Source organism: Gopherus evgoodei, chromosome 8, assembly GCF_007399415.2.
Source record: "Gopherus evgoodei ecotype Sinaloan lineage chromosome 8, rGopEvg1_v1.p, whole genome shotgun sequence".
NCBI lineage: Eukaryota > Metazoa > Chordata > Testudines > Testudinidae > Gopherus > Gopherus evgoodei.
Genome location: NC_044329.1, coordinates 45,641,979 through 45,667,725, shown reverse-complemented (window position 1 = coordinate 45,667,725; position 25,747 = coordinate 45,641,979). Strand labels below are relative to the sequence as shown.

The 25,747-nt window shown below is 44.3% G+C and overlaps 1 protein-coding gene across 1 annotated transcript in view; it reads left to right on the top strand.

Annotated features, from left to right (window-relative positions):
• The window catches only part of MTA1 (metastasis associated 1), a 176,702-nt gene extending 151,974 nt beyond the window's left edge, over positions 1 to 24,728 (top strand). The window contains 4 exon segments of the mRNA XM_030572101.1: positions 5,642 to 5,653; positions 11,420 to 11,460; positions 14,456 to 14,607; positions 23,070 to 24,728. Of these exon segments, the coding sequence (XP_030427961.1) occupies positions 5,642 to 5,653; positions 11,420 to 11,460; positions 14,456 to 14,607; positions 23,070 to 23,199 (335 nt within the window). The 3' untranslated portion in view covers positions 23,200 to 24,728.
• Positions 24,729 to 25,747: the final 1,019 nt, after the last annotated feature.

The following is a 25,747-nucleotide window of genomic DNA, read 5'->3' as shown; positions in this document are numbered from 1 at the left end:
ATGATTGGTGGTAGCAATATCATTTCCATATCAGCAAATCTAATGTTGGGTTTACTTGCACTTGAATTAAATTTATATTCTTTTACTTCTGTCTCAGCTCTGCCCCTCAAACCTGATGGGAGAATTTAACTCTGGACATTTAAGAATTAGAAAGTCAACCTCGTAATACTGAAATCTCATCTGAGTCTTGAAATGGGGAAAAAGGATGCAGTCTAGAAATCTAGTCAACATCTCTGTCTTAGTTACAGCCAAACTTTGTAACGTTTAGAATATGGATTCATCTGGTTAAGCATCAAAAACTAGTTGCCACTCAAATTATAGGAAACCTTCTAGAAGCACTACAATGCACTTCACTCCCCTTCCCCACACAACACTACCACTACCCACAGGCCTTGGCTAACATGTTCTACTGCCGCCTTCAATACTCTCAGCTTGTGGGAGAAGCTTAGTGGTTCTATTTCCAGGAGTGGATTCTGGGAAACCTGTTCTCTCTCAGATCCTACTGGAGGCAGCTTCTGCGCATAGGAGACCTTCCCGGCTTCCTGTTCGCTAGCACAGTGCCTGGAATCACTCTGCAGATCCCACTGTTTCCAGCATTTTAAAGTACTCTGAGTCAGAGATACCCCAGGTTCACAAGAGTATTTACAAATTTATTAACTTGTCATCTCTCTTTTGATTTTAATAGCTTTTTTTAATGTTCTGGAATAAATAGCCTGCCAATATCTACTGCAAGTAAAACTCCCCACTGAGAAAGATGAAGGCCCCTTAGCTACAGTCTGTTAGGGTCCCTTAGACACATGTCCTGATCATTATCCAGTGGGTCTACATGGAATCTTCTCTTTCTGATATCCAAAAAAATGGAGGCTTTATGCCCAGCCTGGATCTCTGAGTCTTTAGTATTTCGGGGCGGGGGGGGAATCCTACCTCATTTACAGGAAGAAAACTGATTTTGGGCTCTCTACCTTCCAGATGTCTGCTTTGCAGATTTCTAATAAAGGAACAATTTTGACAGTTCCCTAGATGGGGACTCTATCCCCCATGACCCACAACTGTTTTTCAGAGTCACAGCTTCCCAGGATAATCAACTGAATGTGGGTTCCCAGTGCAGTGCTATGGACAAAAGGGCTAATGTAATCCCGAGAGATATAAATGGGAGTATTGAGTAGGAGTAAGAAGTTATATTTCCTCTGTATTTGGTACTTGTGTGACTAGTATTGGAATACTGTGTCCATTTCTGGTGTCCACAATTCAAGAACAATGTTGAAAAATTGGAGAAAATTCAGAAAGAAGTTGTGATTTAAAAATAGAAAACATGTCTTAAAGTGAAAGACCCAAGAAGCTCAATCTATTCGTTAAGCTAAAGAGAAGGTTAAGGTGGGGGACTTGTTTTAGTCTATAAGTACCTACAAGGGAACAGAAATTTAATAATATAGGGGTATTTGATCTGTCAAACAAAGGTATAACGAGATTCAATGGCTGGAAGGTGAAGCTAAATGAATTGAGACTAGAAATAAGGCACAGGGATAGTAATTAACCATTGGAACAATTTACCAAGAGTTATGTGGATTCTCCATCACAGGAAATCTTTCAGTCGAGATTGGATGTTTTTCTAATGAATATGCCATAGTTCAACCTCAGCTGTGGGATTTGAAGCAGGAATTAATTCAGGGAAGTCCTGTGGCCTCTGTTATGCAAGAGGTCAGTGTACATCTTAATCTTAGTCTGCAGAAGAGAAGAGTGAGGGGGGGGATTTGATAGCCTTTAACTACCTAAAGGGGGGTTCCAAAGAGGATGGAGCTAGCCTGGTCTCGGTGGCAGGTAGCAGAACAAAGAGCATGGTCTCAAGTTGCAGTGGGGGAAATCTAGGTTGGATATTAAGAAACACTGTTTCACTAGGAGGGTGGTGAAGGACTGGATTGGGTTACCTAAGGAGGTGGTAGAATCTCCATCCTTAGAGGTTTTTAAGGCCCGGCTTGACAAAGCCCTTTCTGGGATGATTTAGTTGGTGATGGTCCTGCTTTGAGCAGGGAGTTGGAGCAGATTACCTCCTGAAGTCTCTTCCAACCTTGTTCTTCTATAATTCCATGATTAATGGTCCTTTCTGGCCCCCCAAAAAATCTGTGAACTACATGTATTGCCTTTTGGGTTGGCTTTTGTGCAGTATAGTTGTGGCCATGTGCTTATCTGGATCAAAGAGACACGTTTAGAAGAGCGGTCAGCCACCATCGGGCTGCCAAAATCACAGTCATTCAAGATGAACTACCCAAAGTCCCAGTTTGTCCATCCAGAAACAATTTAAATAAACCAGAGCCCTGCTCACTGCCATTTCATTCCAAACCTTCCTGCTGCCGGACAGGAGCCTGGATGCAGTGGTTCTCCAAAGTTCGCAGATACCTTAGTGCAGATGTTGACCCTGATAGTGATAACAGCATTTGTGGTACACGATGGAATGCCTACATGAGACCGCTTAGTTGAAGCTGTCAGTGGTGTAAAACCACACAGAGAAGTAGAAAAAGATTCAGACCGCCGAACAAAAGGAGGAAATGGCAGGTCTTGGAGACATAGCTATATGCCAAGAATTAATTATTAAACAGATCTTACTCTGGTCAAAGATCTGGGTTCAGAAATCCCTGCAGCCGTAGCTTACAGCCATTGACCCTAAAATCTCTGCAGTGTCCATAATGGTATATACGGTTGCTGGCAAGCAAAATAAGTGCATGGAAAGAGTTGGCGGGGGACTGAATGAAGACTTCTTTCCTTGAAGATGAATCTCTGTGAGTTCACAAGAGATTGCAGCAACTGGGAAGAAAATCAGAAGAAATAGGGAAAAGGCATTCATATGCACGGAGAGAAATGGAAGAAATCCCCTCCTCACAGTGAGGCCTCCAGAAAACAAAGTAGGAGAGTTCCCTATTCTTTTGAAACTGAGAAGCTTAACCTGATGTGTAGACACTGGAGGGCTGAATCTGGACTGGGCTCACTGAATGCTGGTAATGAACAGCCTTGGGCAGTGATTATGCAGCTCGGTAATTCTGTAGATAAACTAAAGATCTTGGAAACCCCATGACTATGCAATACTGTGGAAAGATTGAAAGGTGAGATTTAATTAGGATGGAAAATTAGTTGGGAGAAGGGATCAGTTGGATGGAGGAGAATATTGAATACTGTGAAAAGCTTACATGATCAGTTAGATGGAATAATGATTTGGTAAAAAGACTGTTCAGCTGCACAGAGCACAGTCTGAAATGAAGGTCAGGCAGATTTAAAAACAAAGGAAGTCAGCATGCTGGGTTCCCATCCCCCCACATAATGTTCTACTCAGTGGAGATTAGTGAGCTGCATTTGCACAGCAGGGCTGAGTCTGTGCAAGGGGAAATAGAAAGAAGCATTTTCATCCTCAGAAAAGAACATGTTCTATTTGGCCAAGCAGAAATAAAGCAAACATTGAAGAGAGCAGAACATTGTTTCAGGGCAAATTTCCCCAGCCTTGAAAATAAACTACTCAGCAAGTCTTGGTATTTAGATAGCAGTGGGATACAAGTGTTCTCTGATTCTGTATTCCACTGGCATTCCCTCTTACTGAAATGCAGTTCTGAACCATCAGAAATCTTTCAAAATGTAACTTCAGTATTATTGAGGAGATGGATTTAATTGTGTTTATACATATGCTAACCAGACAGAGCCAATGTAGCTATAGTTATTTAAAATATCTAATTATTCTGTATGAGGAATAGAGTTTGTGATTGCTCTTAAGAATATTGGTAGATCTGGTTTTTGAATTAGCCCTGAAGGCAATTGTGCCCGAAGCAGAACTCCCATGAGAGGTGGAAAACTCTCCCTCACTGAGGGATAGCTTGGGCTGTGCCCTTGTGTAGCCATGCAGGGCATAGGTGAAAGTAAGGGTCTAGCCACAATAGCAGCCTGTGTGCTCATGGGAGCACAAGGACTGCATCCCAGATGTTTCTCCTCAAGGAGCTACTGTGGGGAGAATGGATGGAGCCATAGCTTCATCTGCTTGCACATGGGTTAGTGGAGCAGGCTGGCTTCACGAAGGCAAGTATTCTACACCCTTCTAAAGGGATGTAGTGAATATTGCCACCAGCACAACTGGGGCAATCCAGGCAGCATTGCTCATGCTGCCTCCCAGTGCTTCCTGCTGGTAGGTCAGCGTATGCACCACCCCTTGCTGTAAGTTGCATGCTAAAAGCACAGTCTATCCTTTAGAAGTCTCTTCTCTCCTCTGCACATATGCACTTAGGAGATAAGCCACTTTGTGGGAAGCAAGTTGAACTGCATGTCCTCAAGGTACAATATTTATATTTCAGTAGTGCACAGAGGCCCTGATCAGATTTGTTTTGCTAGACTCTGTACAAAGTTAAGCATGAGCTTTGTCCTAGAGAGCTTTGTCAAAAAAGATCAGGGGCAATGGAGACAAGTATATCACTTTTATATTTATAGCAAATGGTGAGAGATATAGATAAATTTTCCCACCTGGCCTCAGACTAGCCATTATATGCTGATTAGGTTTTTACTGGTAGTGTGGTAAAAGTAGGTCTGGGGAGAGACTATCATCTCTTCCTCCTCCAAATTTCAAGGATCTATTCAAGGAGGGCATTTCATGCATATAAGGGATAGCATGGAGAAAGGCACAGAGAGTTTTGTTTAGAGTGACCAAATAGCAAGTGTGAAAAATTGGGAGGGGGAAGTATAGTTGACTATATAAAACAAAGCCTCTGTCAGGACAGTCCCAATAACATTGGGATGTATACTCACCCTAGATGTGTTTGAATAGAATCCTAGAATCATAGAACTGGAAGAGACCTCAAGAGGTAACTGATGCAATTAAGGAGCAGGGTAGTGACAGTATAAGAGATGAGTGAATCAGTAGGGAAGGGACAAAGTTGTGAATGGCCTTGAAGATGACAACAGGTAGCTTGGACTCGTGTTTGTTATATGATGTTCCATTTGTTTGTCCCAGGTTGGAGAGTAGCTGGTAACTGAGCTGCTTACTGTTTCTGTCATCCATATTTGACAGCTCCTAAAGAAACAAGGTTTTAATGTGAACTTCTCTCTTCCTCCAGGCCCTCACATCTAGACAGAGTATAAGAATGATAGGGATGAAGCTGACTACTGCTGATCCATTATGGACTAATCTCATCTAATCACCAGTGGCCTTTCTCATGTGGAATAGGACCTTACTTCACAAAGAGTTCCATCAGACTCAGTGGGACTACTTGTGGAGCAGGGTGCGACCCAATAGGAGCGAGGGCATCGGGACATGACCATGTAGTGTGTTGGTAGGAAACGGATTCCATGTAAACAGCTGTAGAACTGAGCATTTCAGGATCTACTGTACAAGGCCAATAAATACATAATATGCAAGGATAGTGAATGGATGTGGGCAAAGAACAACTTTTTTTATGTCCAGAGAATCCAATCTGGCCTTTACTTTATTACGTGTTTGGAGATTTGTTTTAATCTTGCCTCATTTATTGTAATATCAAACATTCTAGAAACTCTGTCACACTCTCTCCATTACAATCAAAATAGTTACTTTGTTTTTCTGCTTTTATTTCACATAATCTTTCCTTTTTTAACTTTTTAAATCTTTTTTCTCCTTCTCCTTTGCCAATCTTGCTAGGAACTTATTTAGGTAAGTAACTTAAAATTTTAACATTATGCACAACAGATTTGTATAGCTAGTTGTACTTCTGTAATTACACTCCTGCAAGTTCACCCACTGCACTTTTAAGGTGATAGACATCTAACAATCTGCTCACGGCTCCAACTATGTAAAATACTGGCACTATTTTCTCAACAATTAAAGGAGTAATTGATATAATTTCCATTATTTATTTATACACACACCCTCTTCCCCCCCACCCCGCTTCACAATTTAAAGTTAAGCTTGAAACTTGTTTCGCAACTTGAAAATGAAGTCTGTTTCCCTATCAGAAAATACTTATTTGGTCATGTGCACATACTGGTTTGTTATGGTTCGCTCACGAATGCGGGACTGCTGATGTTTTTGTTGTTGAGAAGAGCAAGATCCCGGGAAAGGCATCTGTTTTGGGGGTTTGGTTTTGTTTTTGGATGGGGGCAGAAAGAGGGAGAAAAATGTGTGTAAAAATATTATATGAACTTTGAAAACAAATCTGTGTATTTTAAAAGGTAGCTTAGATTTTAAAGTAACAAGTCTTGACAGTGTACCTTTCAGTTTTGTATATACATTGCAGTTTATCACAGCTACATTTCTGAGTGATTTTTCACACTGCATGTATTGCATGGTAGCTCTCTTCAGCAAAGAGATATAAATACAAAGATTAACTTCTTGCTGTGCTGATTGAGAGGATTTGAGCCTATGCGAAGTGGATGTGCATTTTGGGGGAGCAAACTAGTGGGTGCATTATGTGGTTGGCCATGCCAAAGTGTAGGAGAGGGAGTTAAAAGTTCTATGTTATAAATTAGGCCATCCTAAGGCATGCCCTAAATGGTTTGGTGTTGGACTGTGGTTTTCCTTGGGACCAGTGCTTCAGGTTGCTTGTGGGAAGCTGCATGCTATCTGCTGGTGGAGAAGAGGGATTTAGGCAAAGATTTTGTGGTGCTGAGGTAGAGTTTATCTAAAATGAGGGTAAGAAAAGAGGAACAGAAAGGGGCTTAGAGATTTCTAGTTACATGAAAAGGGTGACTAGCAGAAGGAGAGGTGCTCACTTTCTATTCTGCAGCTTCCTGACTTTTGCCTTTGTGATACGTTGGAAGGTTCTCCATTTGTTAGACACTCAGGTGTGAATGAGTACTTCCAAGATTAGATTAGAAGTTTTGGCTCTCCCACCTTTGGCAGTGACAGGAGTGCATTTTGTACAGGTGCTGCGGAAGGAGTTTGCACTTCTGCAACTGGTAGGCAATTTGGGGGAGTTGTGATGCCACCACTATGGCACGGCGAGGGCTTGCTGGACTCCATACAAGTAGGGATTGTGTCAAATAGAGCATGCACTTATGTGCTCTTGCAGATTTCCTCAGGAAATCAGCCATGCTAGCAGGTTTCTCTGTAGTATGACAGAAGCTAGACATCTCACTCTGATGCTGTGCAGTCAGGTGGGTGTAGTGGTGAGTTCCAACTATTCCTTGGCCCCAGCAGCACTGCTAGAGATTCAGAGTTGAGTGTTCTCTGGAGTCATGAACTCCCTCAGGTCAGGTATCTATTAGATTCATTTAAAAAAGGAGGGGTAGGGTTGGTACAATAAGGGCAATGTTTTAGTGTGGTGGCTTTTTTTTAATGAGATCTAATCTCGGCTTTAAACTTGCCTTTATCTCATTGGAGTAAATTAAATAGAAATGGAATTTAGCTGCAGTGTAATAGAAATTCATTGTCTCCTGGATCATCTTGGAAATACATCCCCTTGCAGCTCTGACACTCTAAGAAAGGCCAGTCATAAGATCATTATAACCTATTGTGACTACTCCCTGTGAAGCAAGCTGTCCTGCAGAATAGATCTTGTGCCAGAGATCAAAGGTTTTGATGCCTGTGCACTATTTAAGAGCTGAGACATACTTTGAGGGCTTTCGTGCACTGTTCTATAATAGTGGCAGCGTGTGTTCTATAGCTATTTCAGTAACATTCCAGAGGTCATTTGTGGCTACGGAACTCTAGGTTACCTCAGATGTGCAGATCAAGTTCTTGACTTAATTGGACCACTTGAAGGTTCCTGTGGTGGTCATATTTATCTCACTCGAGACTTTAGAAAAATTGAAAGGCGCAGACCACTCTCCAGGGCGATGAGTGTTTCTAATTGTTCTGTGGAAATAAATCCTAATCTTTGAGATTTCAGAAAGCATCTTAGTTTCTGTAGCAATCTGCCTTGTAGCTTTTATCTCTAAAAAGAGGGAAAATCTGGTTAGTCAGGGTAAAATTTATGGTCATCAACAGCCTTCCTCCTCAGTTTTGGATTGTCACTGAATATCCCTTAGAAGCACACAGCTTGACAGTATGCCAGAGGAACTCAAAATAAATCCTGTATTTTCCTAGGTTTCTCTGCTTTTGGTGGCAATCAGTGCCATGTTTTCAGGCATGGAAGTCTATACCTTCAGATAGTTGGATTTTAGAAAAGGGTTATCCCCGACCCCCTTCCATGTCCTTTTTCCAGGATCCCTGTAATGAGACACTGTTAAGAGAGAGTCTCCTTTTAAATATAGAGGGCTGTAGAAGGGCTGTCGGAGCCCTCTGCATTTTTGTCCCTAATATATGCTTAGGTCTAAGATGTGTGTGTGTCCATCACTGCCTCATTTTGTGTGTTCGGGGGAGAAGGGTGTCTGTGTTCCATTCTCAGCCCCTGAAAAGTTGAACAGCAGCTCTGAGATTGTATTTGGAATATGTTATAGCTGTGGTACTGTATCTCTGCTACTGTGAAGCAATAACTATTGATAAATGGTGTATTTTAAATGGCCAGCCATTATTTCCAATGTAATTTTCTGTCCTAACACAATTAGTTTTTTTTAATGGCTATTGCTGTATTTTTTCCTTGTCTTCTACATTCCAGGTATATACATTTGTTGAAAGGGAACAATCTCAAATAGTTAAGTATTGGTGTATTGCCTTTAGATATAGTAACATCAAACATAGTGTAATAGCAAGGCTACAAAAATTACTTTGAAAAATGTATCTATTTTATGTTGCTGATTACTGGATCAGCAAAATATACAATTATAAAATGTGGCTCAGTTTTTCCTGGAAGGAGCAGCTTTATTTTTGAGGCTGTCCATATGTTGGATGATTAACAGGTTTTGGGGTTGTTGGTGGTTTTTTTGCTGTTGTCTATGGGACTGAAGCCAACTCTTGGAACCAGTAGCTTTCACCTCTGAGTCTTGCATTTGTCACTCTCAACATGTGACATCTGTGTCTTCTCACCATGGAGGATCTGAGTTACTACTGATCTTGGAATTTGGGAGTAGCCTTGCTACTGACTACTACCTGTACACCAACATCCTCCTTTGCCCCAGTAGCTACCTCTCCTCTCTGAATGGAAATCCTTTGACACCAGCTGCCCCTGTGGCCCTGTCTTCGTTGTCATCAAGTGTATTGAGCCCTGTGCCTTCCATCCACAGAGCTCAAATGTTTCACAAAACGTCAGTTGGTTAAACCTTTCAATATCCCTGTGAGCAAGGACAGTATTATCCTCATTTTGTAGAAAGGGAAACAGAAGTACGAGGTGATAGTGACTTGCCCACAGTCATATAATGGATGAAATTGCAGAACAGTGACTAGAACTCCATCTCCTGACTTCCAGTCCCAACTTGCAACCTAATGACCGTGCTCCTCCCAACAGCTGTGTCAAGCTCTTTGTCTACATCAGCTGCCCGTTTCTGCCCCTGCCTTTTGAATGTGACTGCTGCTTAGGTGGAGACTTACATTCTCTTCACCAGCCGAGCTCCTTCCTGATACTGGATGTATCATTAGTTGACATCTCCTTCATTAGAGACACAAGGTGGATGAAGTAATAATTTTTTATTAGACAAACTTCTGTTGGTGGAAGGTATGCTCTTTCGAGCTAAACAGAAGTGTTCTTCAGTCCTGAGGTCACCTGCCTTGTCTCTCTAATACCGTGAGACCAACACAGCTACAACAATGCTGCAAACAATCATTAGGTGATCTCTAGCTCTGAAGCTGGATGTTTGAGCACTGAAGTGCCAGAAAATGAAGCCATGTGTGCATAGGTGCTGGAACTGGGAGTACTGCCGCACCCCTGGATTTGAAGTGGGTTCCATCATCTACAGGGTTTACAGTTGTGTTCAGTGGCTCTCAGCATCCCCGATACAAATTGTTCCAGCACTCTTGCATGTGTGAATGTGTGCATTTGCCTTCATATGTTGGTAGTTGCTTATATCTGCCTTTTTGCAGAAAGGTGCACTGTTACCATGAATGATGCAAACTCCTGAATTTATGGCAATATTACAATTAAGACCACCCAAGCACACACAAATAGGGAAGTCCAACAGTTGTATTTTTTCCCTGAAACATTAACTTGGCCTCGTTTTTATATCCTATATGTTTTACCAGTGTACTTACTAAGTATGTTAGAGTTTACGTTATACAAAGGAATCTTCAGATGTGGCCAGTTTTGAAGTTAGGCATCTATCTGACAGTTAAGGTTAGAATCTTTTAAAACAGGAGGGGTGTGTGTGTGTGTGTGTGTGTGAGAGAGAGAATTGTTGCTGAATTCTCAAATAGCAGCAGGGGCTTTGCTCAAACATATATTTTTAAATAAAAGTTTGTCTTTGGTCATAGACCAAACAAGGAAAATTTCAGGCTAAAAGGATAATGTTTAGAAAGTTTGTGTGTGTGAAAGCAAAGTTGTAATGGAAATCCATTTTGCATCAGTAGCTGCCTGTTATGATACATATCTCTTTATGTCTAGAACATTGGCTTTCGGGGCCAAAAGGGGCCCAAGATACTCATGTGCACTGCAGTTGATGAAATGTGAGTTAAAGTTTGGGAATGTACATGCTGGTACAGTTTAACTTGATGTAGGTAATATTAAAAAAAATCATTTGAACTTACCATAAAATAGTAAAAAGGTTGGTAATGAAAAAGATATATTAGGGTTACCTAGGCTAGTCCCTACCATACCTTTGCTGCAAGCTCTATACCAAATCTTCATTTTTTTACATACTGATACTTGTATTTGTCCAGTAGTATACCTGTTTGTTTTAGAGCCCCTGTTCAGTTTCCACACTGAGCTCTGCACTTAAAACATTGACCTTTTGCAATGCAATGGAATAGTCGAATAATGTTACTAGACTACCATTTACTACTCAATCTTTGTGCCTGTAAATGTTTGTGTTACTGGAGTATCACCTTGTCTGATGGAGACATTGCTGAGCTCTGACTGTCGGAGCTAAGATATGGAAGTCTTTACTTGTGACAGGGTCTTATGGACTGAGCAGTTCAGTAGATGCACCTGAGTGTACATCCAGGAGATAAAATAGCTCCTTGGATTTTCCCAGATAATAGTAAAGATTTACTCTGCCCCTTTCCATATCAATACTGTCCTTTTCTTTAAGTCCGTCCGAAAATTTGAAAACTGGAGCTGTTCCCAAACTGTTGAGAAGTAGTTTTCAGATCTGAAAGAGGGGATTTGATTTTGGCGATGGTTTCCCATGTATGGTCCAGTAAGACATGAGTGACTGAGAAAAAAGTGGGTAGCGATTTAAGCTTTTTGACCTTAGTTTTTTAGATTGCGTTGTTAGGGATGCTGTCTCTCAGTTATTTACCAAGAAGGGGAGAGATTAGGGTGATAGAAAACTGCCACATCAGAAATCAACCCACATGCAAACAATAGCTGTATTAGTTTGATTTTGTATTTTTTCTGTCTTGGAAAATCGCTGCTGTCTTACGAGCTCTATTCTCTTTCCTGTTTGTTAGGTCTGCCTAACCACGGACAAACCAGACAATGGTAAGAGAATGTTCATTTAAAACCAAAAATGGGTGGGGGAAGGGAGGAAAAAGGAAAAGGGGGGAAAAAAAAAAACCCAAACCATAACTCTCTGGATAGGCTTTAAAAGGGTGCTCTAGTTTTTTCTGCTTTTGCTCTTCACAGCTATTCATACTTCATCATTTTTTTTCCCAATTAGCCAGGATAGTTTTGTGTATAAAAAACAGATCTGGGTGTTTAAATGAAAAAAGACACAGTGCAATCTGTATCAGTGAAATTCTGTTTTGAATGGAACATTTTGTGTGTCCACTCATACAGAAGTCAAGAGAGTGGCTGTTTACAGCAAAGCCCTGAAATGTGTTTTAAGTGGAGTGTGTTTCATTGAAGGAGAAAGGGATGACATGACGGAAAGGTTTTTGTTTGGCAAATGGTTTCTTATTTTTTTAGACAGTTGGCGTGCAAGTTGTCTGCTGAGAATGTGTGTGTTTTTATAAGTAAAAACTCATCTTAGCCTTTCATCCATTATGCTGAGAGCTTTATCAGGTGACAGAAGCAAATAGCCAGTCTAATTGATGGGTTTCTGGCAAAGTGCTTTTCATGGAGTGCTCCTAGGATCCAGTTTGCCCCCTTTCAGAGGTCCAGCACAAGGATGAAGAGACACTTTAAGCCATCAAAATGGGATTTAATGGCATAGTCCTTGTTCTAGGCCTCTTCAGTGGGAAGAATTTTGCACCCTGGAATTTTTGCCACAAAGCACCCTTTCATGGTATTGCTATAGTGGAATTTGCCCTGTTTGGTAAATTGCCACAATGTACTAGTGTGAATGGAGGCACTCAGAAATTAGTAAATCTGCAGCAGGTTTGAATGACAGCTATTGAATAATGATTGAGTATTATCAAATCTAATGCTTCTATCTTGGGTAGAGTATATCTTATGGCCAGGATTTATTTTTGTCATGCTATTTTAGTTGTAATAACGAAGCAGATAACTTTGTTTGTCACATTAGCATTTGATAAGATGTGGTGAATTGTATTTTAATTGAATTCAGTTTCACCTCTTACTGCAGAGGAGACTGGCTACTTGTTTGTGTCTACTGTGTAAACAAATTCAGTGTAGTGGGAGAAATATAAGAAATGGCCAAACCCCAATCACCTGCAGGGATAAAAACACTGAAATGTCTCGCTACTCTGCTTGCTTGATAAAATGAAAGGTCCATGTTTCAGGATGTAACAGTTGAAGTGATTGCTCTGTTTGGGGAGAGAAAAGCTAGACTCGAAGCATATCCGAGAATTTTCACTGCCGTGATTTTCCTGACACTTAACACAATGGAGAAAATAGTCTTCGCACAGCAATGAAAAGGACTCTCCTTCAGAAATCTGGCAACACAATATTTCAAACATTGTTCCCCACACTACAAAAGTAAAAACTGAAATTTCTTAAAGTATTTTGATGGCTTGTTTTGGTGCTGATATTGTCTGAAATACAAAGGTGGTAAAAAAAAATGTTGAGAAAAAATAAGTTGTCTATGCCACTTATGTAATATAAGTGTGGCACTTGCCTCCAGTTTTCAAGGAGTTAAGAAAGAAAAAAGGATTTAGCTCTTATAGACTTTTGTATTGGCTGAGAGAGAAAAATAGGAAAATGCATCCAACTCTAAAGCAGCCAATGGCATTTATACTAGGGCTGCTAGGATATATTGTCAAACCTTTTTCTGAGAGAAAATTGGGTTTTTGACTAAATGAAATTTTCACAAAATATCTGGTTTCTGCAGAAAATTTTAATTGTCAAGAAAAACCCTTATATTCCCTCTTCTTGCCCAGTATTTCAACTTGGATATGTTGGTAGAGTACCTCTTGGGAGTTGTAATTTAGGTGCTTCATGTTCGCATTCTCCTGTGCGGTCCCAATCAGACTACATCATCTATGGTGCACCATGGCTGGGGACTCCCATGATACACCACCTCACCTTTCCAAGAAGACTTATGGGAGATGATGTTCTCCATGAGACACTAGGGCTGAATATCCTAATCAGAATTTTTGGTTTTTCGCTGCAATTTTTCAGGGTTCCAATTTTCCATCCCCCAATCAAAATTTTCTATGGACATTAGTTTTCCCAAACTTATTTTCACTTTCATCAAAATTTTCTTTACCTCCTATAGAAAACTTTCTGAACAGTTCTAATTTGCCCACCTCAAACTTTCAGTGCCTGATTCTGCAACTTCAGTATGTTATGAGCACTGTTAATTTCTGTGGGATTTTTCTAAATAGTGTTTATCGTGAGTACAAGTGGCAGAACTGGACCCCAAGTGATTCAGGACAACCGTACTTGAGTAGTTTAATTCCTTGCATACCCACACCTGCATTTTTATAATGGTAGAACTATACATTTCAGTGCAGTGGCAGGGGCCAACTTCATAAAGCAAGTTCACTATGCGTGAGGGCATCAGAAAAAGACAAATATCACAGCGAGACCTTCTGATGAGCATCTTAAGGTCTATGATTTTAGGTTTTCAAAAAGAATTTTTAACTATATATTCCCCTTCTTAAAAATGAACATTCTTAAAGCAAAAGGGATGCGGGTAAGTGCGCAAGCTCAGTATAAACTTAGAGTCAGATTTTTAAATTTTGCTAGGTGTAAATGCAGATTTCCTTCTGAAATTTAATGGAATTACCCCACATTTACAGTAGCGTGACTAAGAACTGCATCTTGCACTCAGTCTTCCAAACTTGATGTGATCCTTTTGTGTACAAACCTTTTGTGAAGGTTTACTGGCCATATGATTTGTTCCTATTTTTTTACTACAATCCTGTCCTATTGTAATTTTAAGAGGGCCTCAGCTTCTAGTACTAGTGGCCAGTTGCTTTGTCATGAAATTTACATTCACTAATGGGCAGGAGGGGGAGAACTTGCAATGAACTTGAATATCTGATTTGGCAGCTTTAGATCCTTCTCTCCTCTTGTTTGTTTGTCACATGCCACCATGGATTAACTGCAGTCCATAATTTTACTACTTTCTATATTGTTAGGGACCAACCCGAAACTTGCTGCTCAATGGGAAATCATACCCAACAAAAGTCCGATTAATTCGTGGTGGATCCATGCCTCCAGTGAAAAGGAGGAGGATGAATTGGATTGATGCTCCAGATGATGTGTTTTATATGGCCACTGAGGAAACCCGGTAAGGAATATATGCCAATCAATTGATTCTCACTGAGGAAGCTGCCTGTGTGTAACTCCTTTTGGTTTCTGCTTTGCAGTTATCATCCCTAGCACTGTTCATGCACACTGATGACATTTGTATGACTGCTCAGAAAGTCTCTTCACCAAGCTTCGTGTTGCATATTTAAAAACTCAAGCAGCTGCCTAAGATGTTTCAGTAGAATGGGTCTCTGGCTGATTGTGTGCCACTGCAGCACTCAATGGAAAATGGATTCATAGGGAAATAAAACTGGAAGAGACCTCCTGGGTGATCAAGTCCAGTCCCTTGCTGTCACAGGCAACTCATTATATAATCCCAGTCATAAATTTCTCAAGCTCCATCTCAAAACTAGTTGGGCTGTTTGCTCCTCCTCCTATTGGGAAGCTTTTCCAAAAGCTCACTCCTCTGATGGTTAGAAACCTTCTCCCTGGAACTGAACACTGCTCCTATGAATGCTGTTGATTTGATTCTGAGCAGGTGTAGATTTCTCTCTGACTTTGAGGCCCAATGAAGTGAAGAGCGTTCTGGTTACTTGGATTAACTTGGTCACCTGCTGAAGTGATCTTCCCTGAATCAGCCAGTAGTTGAGCAAGGGTTGAGCTGGGTTCTCTGCCTTCTTTAAGGAACTGCCATTGTTGCCAAGGTTTTGGTGAATACCTTTGGTGCTATGGAAAGAGCAAAGGGTGTAGAAGCCTGTACTGGGAGTGACATGTTCTTTTTTGAGTGATTGGTCATGTCTGTTCCACAGTAGGTGTGTGTGCTCGCCACGTGCACTGGTGCCGGAAGTTTTTTTCCCCTTGCAGAAACCATAGGGGGGAGCGCCCCCCATGACCCTTGGAGTGGCACCTGCCTGGCATAGTATAAGGGGAGCTGCGCGCTTCCCCCACCCTCAGTTCCTTCTTGCCACCAGTGAAGGTGTGTTGGAACTGCTCTGCTCCAGCTTTGCTGTAGCTTGTCCCCAGAACTGTTTGTTAATTAAATGTTAGTACCTGTCATTAGTTAGCAGTTTAGTTAGTAAATGAGCCTGGGCCAGGGCATGCTCTGTGCCCCAGGTTTAAGTCATGCACTCTTGCAAGCGTTCTATGCCAAGGAGCAGCCTGCACACAGACTGTTTGTACTGCTTGGGAGAAACCCATATCAGCAAAAAGTGCAAGATTTGCAAGTCGTTTAAGCCTCAGACCAAAAGAGAAAGGAACTTTAGGCTCCGGGCCATCCTGACCCCGACCCTGGCACGCTGACCCGAACTGGTACCTGGCGACCCTCAAGTATTATCGACCAGTCAGCACCGCTCCCCATCCACAGGGCACACCAAGAGGGCCAAGAAGACACTCTCTTCACAGCGGCACTGAGGGAAATGAGACAGGCTAAGCCCTTGTCAGGTAGTCCTTGTTCCCCACCAGGCCCCTGGCCTCCGACTCAAGTTGAGCAGAGTAGCCCGGTCCCTTTGGAACAGGCCTCTCCAGATGTCTGGATGCCTTCCATGCCTGAAGCTCTCCAGGCCCTCCACACCTGGAGCGCTGCCGATGTTGACCCCATGCCCCAGAGGCAAGCCACTGTTGGGATCCCTGCAGCCACCGCCGGCCCGGTACTGGTCTCAGTCGAGGGAATGTTCGTGATGCCGATCACCGCCCAGCGACCACTCAGGGCAGAGTCCAGGTGGATCGCCCTCGACGGTGACCAGACTGTCTGCCTGGGTTCCGTCTGTCCGGGACTCACGGCACTGCTCGTCCTCAAGGACTGAATATTGATGGGACCGCGGTGGGCATCACCATTGGTCCTCATCTCGGAGAGGGGACCGCAGTAGGCCACGACACGATAGTCAACGCAGTTCCCGCTCGGCCTCCCACTCCAAGTCTCCACCAAGACATCGCAGCCCTGGGCATCGATCACTGGCATCTCACCGTCAAGGGTCCGCCTGTCGAGGCCATTCGCAGAACAGCAATTACTGTCAATACTAGTCCTCCACGTCGAAATCGCGGTCCCGTGGCCGTCATAGATCCCAGCACCACCACTCCTCCCAGTCCAAGGACAGCAGCAGATTTTACGCAAGCCCGGTCTCCATCCGTAGCTGTCCCTCGATGGGCCAGGCTGGCCAACCTGGACAGTTGGTCCTGCTGGTGCCACAACAGGCGCAGTGACTCCGAGTGTCATGGCCAGCCAAATGGTACCAGTGGGCACCATGGCTTCCTGTGCAGCCCCCGGTGGGGACTTCCTCAGTGTCCAGAGCTTTGGAACACTGTCGGCCTCCCTCTCCAGACCCTGAGGAAGGAGTCGGTGGGATGTACGTCCTCAGCACTGTGCCCAGAGACCGACCAGGTGGTGGACCCTCTGCTGCCAGCCGACATCCAGAGCACCACACTGGCCTCTTCGCCCCAGCCGGAGGAGGTGATTGCCCCCCCCCCCCACCATCCCTCTGGAGGACTCTAGGACCCACCAAGAACTCTTAAAGAGGGTGGCAGCAAGCCTGCACCTCCAGACAGAGGATATGGATGAGCCTCCCTGTTTAACTTGTTATCCCCATCGGCACCTGGTAGGGTAGCCTTGCCTTTCCATGAAGGGGAGGCTAAGATTTCAAATGCCCTGTGGCAAACAGCCTTTTTGGCCCCCATCTCTAAAAAGGCGGAACGTAAGTACTTTGTACCCATTAAAAGGCACGAGTACTTGTATAGCCACTTGGCGCCCAACTCCTTGGCGTCCGAGTTGGTCAACCGTAGTGAACGGCAGGGTCAGCCAGCCCCGACCCCAAAGAACAAAGACTCTCAGAGACTGGACTCTTTCAGAAGGAAAATGTATTAATCTTTGAGCTTCTAGTTATGAGTGGCGAACCATCAGGCTCTCCTGGGCTGGTACGAATTCAGTCTGTGGGGCTTCCTGTCTAAGTTTGAGGACTCCCTCCAGGAGTGCGATAGGAAGGGGTTTAAGGCATTAGTGGAGGAAGGGACAGCGGCTGCTAGGGCATCCCTGCAGGCAGCTTCTGATGCTGCAGTCACGGCCGCATGATCGATGGCCTCCATCCATGAGACGGGCATCGTGGCTCCTACTCTCTGGGCTGTCCAGCGAGGCGCTGTCTTCCATGCAGGATCTCCCATTTGATGGGAAAGCTCTGTTTGTGGAGGAAACAGATACAAGGCTGCATCGCATGAAAGACTCCTGCACGACCCTCCAGACTCTTGGTCTCTATGTCCGAGCTCCGGCAAAACCTAAATTCAAGACTCCTGCCCAAGCAGCCCTCCTAAAGTACGAGGCTGCCGATAAGAAGCAACAGGACTATTAAAGTCTCAGAGGGGTAGCTGTGTTAGTCTGGATCTGTAAAAGCAGCAGAGAGTCCTGTGGCACCTTACAGACTAACAGACGTATTGGAGCATAAGCTTTTGTGGGTGAATACCCACTTCGTCGGATGCATATAGTGGGACTATTAAAGACGCCCTCAGAGGCAGTCTCTGGCCTGCCCCCAGCTTGGGTCCTCCAAGGGCAATCAGGTGGGAAAAAGGCATTTTTGACAGGATACTTGGGGGCACCTCACCAGTCCTCATCAGGGATCCACCCCCAATAAAGCTTCCCTTCTCCAACCAATTGTGCGCTTTCCTCCTGGAATGGTAGCTGCTAACCTCAGACCAATGGATCCTCAAGACCATTTCCCAGGGTTACACCCTCAGGTTTACTTCCTCCCTGCCCCAACCACTCCCCGCCCCCGTTCTTCTTGGGGGACCCATCACACGAAGCTCTGCTCAAGCAGGAGGTGAGGCGGCGACTAGGACTAGGACCAATAGAGGCGATGCCCGAGGAGTTCATGGGCAAGGGGTGGTACTACCATTATTTCCTCATCCCGAAGGCCAAAGAGGGGCTCAGGCCCATCTTGGACCTTCGAAGTCTGAATCAGTACATGGTGAAGCTCAAGTTCTGCATGGTCTCTCTGGCCTCCAACATCCCCTCCCTAGATCCCAGCGAATGGTACGCTGCCCTCAATCTACAGGACGCGTACTTCCGCATCCACATATTCAAGGAGCACAGACTTCCTCCTTTTCGTGGTGGGACAGAATCATTACCAATTCACGGTCCTTCCGTTTGGTCTATCCACTGCCCCCAGGGTGTTTACAAAAGGCATGTCAGTGGTAGTGACCTAACTCAGATGGCAGGGGATCCAGATATTCCCTTATCTGGATGATTAGCTTGTCAAGGACACCTCCCAGTCGCAGGTGGACAGGAGGAGTGCCACGTGATCCCTCATGTGCGCCACCTTGGGCCTGTTGGTAAACAACACCAAGTCCGCGTTAGTCCTGGTCCAACACACAGTTTATTGAGGTGTTCCTGGGCGCAGAATCGTCCTCCCGCCAGACAGGTTTGAGATCCTGAAAGGTCTCAGACTCACTCACAAGGTTACCAGTGACAACAGCAAGGGTTTGCCTGCAATTCTTGGGTCACATGTCGGCATGCACGTACGTGCTCCGTCATGCCAGAGTCAGGATGAGGTCCCGCCAGCTTTGGTTGGCCTTGAAGTTCTCCCAGGCCATGGACAGGATGGACAAGGTCCTCACCATGCCAGACTCTGTGATCGCCTTCCTACAGTGGTGGTCTGCCCCAAACAACATGCTCCAAGGGGTCCCATTCAAGGACAGGGCCCCGTCATTGGAGCTGGTGTCTGATGTGTTGGACCTGGGTTGGGGGGCCCACGTGGGGAACTTTCAGACCCAAGGTCTGTGGTCAGCTCAAGACCTGACCCTACATATAAACGTCAAGGAGCTCAGAGCGCAGCTGGCATATACAGCCATCTGCTTGCACCTGGAGGGCAAGGTAGTCAGGGTCCTCACGGACAACATAGCCTCAATGTTCTATATAAACAGGCAAGGAGGGCCCGATCCTCTGCTCTCTGCCGTGAAGCCCTCAGGCTGTGGGACTTCTGTATAGCCCACGACATCCACCTGAAGGGCTTCCACCTACTGGGCACCCGGAACGAGAGGGTGGATTGCTCGAGCAGGGACTTTTCCTCGCCACACGAGTGGTCCCTCCACCCGGAAGTGGCCCACCAGCTCTTCCAAAGGTGGACCTATTTGCTATTTGGCAGAACCGGCGATGGCCCCAGTTCTGCTCCGGGTGGGGGTTGGGGAGGGGCGCTATGTCCGATGCCTTTCGCCTGTCCTGGTCAGATCAGCTTCTCTACACTTTTCCCCCATTCCCCCTTATCAGCAGGGTCCTGGAGAAGATAATCAGACAAGACCCAGGTCCTCCTGACTGCCCTAGCATGGCCCAGGCGGAATTGGTACGGGACCCTTACCAGCCTGGCAGTAGCTCTACCTGGCCTTTGCCCCTCTGCCTGGACCTGCTCTCTCAGGACCAGGGCTGCCTCCTCCATCCCAACCTAGCGGCTCTTCACCTCACGGCATGGCTGCTCAGTGGTTAAGTGGAGAGGAAAGGATGTGCTCAGAGCAGGTTAAGCCCATTCTCCTCGAAAGTAGATGGCCCTCCACTCGCGCTTATTTGGCAAAGTGCTCCCAGTTTTCTAGGTAGGCGGTGGACCAGGGTGTCTCTAGCTTATCCTTGGTTACCTCTTCCACCTGAAGGCCCAGGGCCTGGCGCCCTCGTCAGATAAGGTGCACCTGGCAGCCATATCGGCCTTCCATCCGCTGGTGCATGGTATTTTCCCATGCTATGACTGGCCAGTTCCTTAAGGGTTTGGACCATCTTTTTCCGTATTCTAGACCCCTGTTCCCACAGTAGGACCTAAACCTGGCATTGGCTTGTTTCATGGGGCCCCCGTTTGAACAGCTGGCCACATGCTCCTGGCCTCACCTCTCCGTGGAAGGTGGCCTTCCTGGTTGCAATGTCGTCAGCCAGGCAACTCTTGGAGCTCAAGGCCCTGACCACCGAGCCGCCTTACGCAGTCTTTCCTAAGTACAAAGTCCAGCTCCGCCCACACCCTGCATTCCTCCCGAAGGTGGTCTCTGCCTACTACATGGGTCTGGACATTTTTCTACAGGACCTCTGCCTCAAGTCTCGCGCGTCCAGTGAGGAATGCTGTCTCCACATGCTCGATGTGTGGCGGGCTCTGGCTTTCTACCTTGAGCGAACTAAGCCGTTCAGAAAGTCCTCAGAACTGTTCATCGCCTTAGCTGAGCGTGTGAGGGGCCAGCCGATTTCCACTCAGCGGCTTTCCAACTGGATCACTTCATCCATTCCTGTTATGAACTGGCAGATGTTACCCCGCCACCCATTGTGAGGGCACACTGTACTCGGGAACAGGCCTCTTCAGCTGCCTTCATGGCCCACGTCCCCATCCAGGACATTTGTAGGGCCGCCACGTGGTCTTCGGTTCACATGTTCACCTCGCACTATGTGATAGTTCCCCAGACCAGGGATGACACCAGGTTTGGCAGGGCTTTCCTCCATCCTGGGAACTTGTGAACTCCCTACCCACCTTCAGCAGATATAGCTTGGAATGATCTATTGTGGAATAGACATTGAGCAGTCACTTGAAGAAAAGACTGTTACCTTTTCCATAACTGGTGTTCTTCAAGATGTGTTGCTCATGTCCATTCCACATCCTGCCCTACATCCCCTCTGTTGGAGTTGTCTGGTAAGAAGGAACTGAGGGTGAAGGGAGCGTGCAGCTCCCCTTATACCATGCCAGGCAGGCGCCACTCTAGGGGTTGTGGGGGGTGCTCCCCTCTAAATGTACACTAGGGGAAACACTTCCAGCACCGGCGCACGTGGCAAGCACATACATCTATTGTGGAGTAGACATGAGCAACACATCTTGAAGAACACCAGCTATGGAAAAGGTAACTGTCTTTTCCTACCAGGAATCTGAGGAGTTTCCTGTGGACTGGCTAAATGGATACTTCAAATTGGTTTGTGGCTTTCTACCTGCAAAATGCCTATCTTGAGGCTTTAGGGGAATTGTGGAGGCTAGAGTCACCATCTTGAATTTGCAACAATGGATGAACCTGACATGTTGAAGATCCAAAATGGGGGACAGTCACCTTTCTTCATTGGAATGAAAAAATAATGGGAATAGAATCCCCTGACTCAGTGGATTCCTGAGTCAGGGGATTCTATTCCCATTATTTTTTCATTCCAATGAAGAAAGGTGACTGTCCCCCATTTTGGATCTTCAACATGTCAGGTTCATCCATTGTTTCAAATTCAAGATGGTGACTCTAGTCTCCACAATTCCCCTAAAGCCTCGTCCCTGAGAAGGAAGAGGGAAGATAGGAGGAGAAAGGGTACGAAGGGCTGGAACTGAATAGAATACTGCTTCTTTGCAAGCACCAAGACTCAGTGGTCCGAGGTTATTGCGGTTCAGGTTTCCTGAAAACATGAGGGGTTATCAAAGGAGGAGAGGTGGAAAGGAAAATACCTTTGGTGGTTCTGTCAGGCTCTCCACATTGGTGTCAAACCTGCTGCCTTGTAGAAGCACTTGATTGTGGGGGCAGCTGAGGCCGGGGATCAAAGCTCTTTCTGTAATATTCATGCTGTTGTATTCCATGGCCAGAAGGGAGAAAAACAAAAGTTGAAACTTCAGAAATACCAGGTTTTTAATACTAAATAAAAATTACTGATTTTGAATGAAAACTTTAAATCAAAATTATTCAAATTGAAATTTTTCATTAGAAATTTTTTTAGAAAGAATGTGTGTGATTCCAGCTTTATAAAAACATTTCTATACATAAAAATGTGGGAATCTCCCTTTTCCAATTGGATAAAATTCTTGGCTTCATTGCAGTCAATGGCAAAACTTCTATTGGAGTTGATCAGGTTTTCCCCTCTTGTTTCTAGTTCTAGCAGAGCACAAGATATCAAATATCCAGGTAATGACATTTTTACACATAGGAAAGCTGATACAAACACAGGATTAAATATTACCCATTCTTGGTCTTGGACCTATGTAATTTTGGCAGAGAAATTCGACATTTGAGGGGAAAAGAGAATCTCTTTGGCATTTTTTGTTTTAAGTGGCAGCTGTTTGAACCTGTTCTGAAGTTTGAAATGTTAGAATAAGTCAGAGGGAGTTGGCTTTGTAGGCAGGTGAGGTGGCCAATGATGATTTATTTGTAACATGGCTCTGAAATTTATCAGTTGATATTATTGCCTTGGGTGTATACATAAGTTTATAATGGAAAATATTGGGTTTCTGTAACTATTGCATAACATTCCACACATCTGCTACAATAGAGGCTTTCATCCTACAAACACTTCCATATGCAAATAGCCCACTGAAGTCAGAATAGAAATCTTTGGGCTCTTTGGAGAAGAGAAGTTATAGAAATGGCAATGTTCTTTTTTGATGGGTTAATAAAAGAACAAAGTGAGAAGACTTAACTGAAATATCATCAGCCCAGCCCATTAATGTGTATGGCCTCCTGAGAGCACTCTGCAGAATAGGAAATAAATACCAGGATTTTCTGTCTTTGTGACAAGCTCCTTTTTATTTTCACTGTTTGTAGGAAAATTCGCAAGCTGCTTTCATCTTCTGAAGCGAAGCGAGCCGCCAGACGCCCTTACAAGCCCGTTATCCTTCAGCCAGTCCAGTTACGACAACCCCTGAATGATGAACCCATAATAATTGAGGATTAAAACAAACTGAGCAGCCCTCACAATGCCAGTGGGTCTGCCTGAAAGAATATCTCCTCTGATACATACTTGAGTTTTTATGGCTACAGTGTTGAACTAACTGCTGAAGATTGGAAACCTTTAAGGAACAGTTTGGCATCTTTTAAACCCCTAAAAGGAACTCAGCCCCATCTGAGCCCTGATGACCACAGACTGCGTTCTCTCTCCTGCGCACGCTCTTTCCTCTTCTCTCCTCTCCTCTCCCTTTTTTATTTTTGGTAGCCTATTTTCCCCTCTCGCTTGTAGATTACTCTGCCTTTTTGTAGACATTTGGGAGGGAAGATCAGTTTAACTTATTAAGAGAACATGGAATAGTAATTTTTAGCTTTGTTTCCTCTGACCTTTGAAGAGCTAGAATCCTTTGTTTTGTGACTGAGCTCTCGTTGCTAACCATTTCTACAAGGCTGTGTTGTAAGATTTTTTTTCTTTTGTGGACGGTGCCATTTTTGTTTCGTTTTTGTTATTTCTTGTGTAGATAAAGTTTTGATCTGTAACTCAGATATTTGGAAATAGAGGATTTGAAAGCCAGCTACAGGTTCAGCTAGTTTTCTTGGTTCTGTCCCTTGTGTTTTTTGAATAATTTGGCATGGTCAATTTTGCTTGTGCTCAGGCACAAGACAGAAACAACTCAGGCTGAAAAAGGAGTGAGCTAAGAACTGAAGAATCTTGCAGAACATTACATTAACACTGAAGAACTGAGGCCAGGTTACTGGAACTGGCTGTTTTATTCCAGTCAGTCCCAAGGAAATCTGGCCTGTGGCGTTTTTTAAAGTAACCAGAATTGTGTGCTGCCTTCTGTCCGCTTCTGGAATCCTACATGCTCTTATGACAACAAGGACCAGCAGTAGGCCCTCTAGTGCAACTAGTGTAATAAATTGCTTTGCTCCGGCTCCAAGAGTCAAGTCCACCAATGCCCAGGGACATTTTGCTTTGAATTCTGAACCTGTTTATGCATCAGTGTTTTTGGACACACCTCTCCATGGGAAGCCTGGTTTCTGTTAAATTACATTACTGTACATCTCCCATCTTGAAGGGAATTTAAAGTTAAATTATAACTGGGTTTTAATTAGAACAGACTGTGTCTGAAATTGTGTTTTTCACTTTGACATTTTTGTGTTTGAGGTTTGTTTGGTTTTTTGCATCTCCTGAACATATTATGTATTAGCAAGTATGTAATTTTTTTCATGTCTTCTCATGGCAGTGCATTTGCAAAATGCCCTTCTTTGTTTTGACAGGTTGTGAACTATCATTTGCATCTTGTGTTGATCTGTACATGTACCTGCCTCAAGCAGACACAGCACGTTATAATCCCCAAGTCATTCCATATGTGTCAGCAGTGAGATGAGCCAAAGTTGTATTTGGGTTATCACAGTCCAGCCGTGATTCTGTGCAACACTGCTACCCCTCTGGGTGAAGTCGAAAGGAATCTCCACAGAACAAAAACAGTTCAGTTAACTTTACTTAATAAACCTGGATCCTGAGCTTTTGTGAAACAGCTGTTTTTTGTCTATGTTCTGAAATGTTAACTCAAACTTGACCTTTGCCAAGGCACCATCTGCCTGTAGAATGTGGAGCTGCACCTGCTTCCTAGAAATTGCTTTGATTGAAAAGTGCTTGGATAACTGTGCTGCTGTGAACTATAACTTCTTCACATGTGTTTGGCCTGTCAGTCTGTTATTTTGGACAAGCCTCATTGGTAGTTTGATCCCACCAATATACTCAGTGTATGTCTAACTACATTTTAAAACCTGCAGCAGCAACTCAGAGTCCAGCTCTAAAGATTTAGGGTTGTGCTGCAGCACTAAAAGCAGGTATGTAGACGTTCAGGCTTGGGTTCTGAAATTCACCCTGCGCCCCGACCTTCAGAGCCTGAGCCTGAACATCTACACAGCTGTTTTTAGTGCTGTAGCATTAACCCAGGTTCTGAGACTCATTGCCGGGGGTTTTAAAATGCAGTATAGGCATAGTCTGAGATACTGCTAACCTTTTAGAGTCTGAAAGGTTAAATTATTTTTCTCTCTTGCACCATGGCTCTTTTAGGAATAAGGGTACAGGACTCTGAAAACTGCCCTGCATGCAAACAATAGATTTGACACTGAAGCTTTTGGATGAGCCTATTATATGTGTGACCCATACCATCACACTGAGCAAGGGTGCAAGTGTGACATGGCAGGATAGAATCCCAGTGGGTTAACTTCTGAATATGTGGCCATTTAAATATTTCCCTTCTACATTAACTCACTATCAAGATGAGCAAAGTTAGTTCAGCTGCAGTGCTTTAGAGTGGGGACAAACTGATACCTGTAGCTTGGTACTATTTGTGCTGCTGCCACGCAATTTATATTCTCCCTTTACTGCTGACCCCCAACTTGAAAAACCAGAGTGGACAGCCAGGGGCTGAAAGAAATGTCAGCAAGGCAGCCATGTCCAGTAGCACTCTCTCTCCTAGGCCGTGGTGGAGTGTTGTTGTAGTAATGCAGATTTGTGCCTGCAGTACCACTTCCTGCACTAA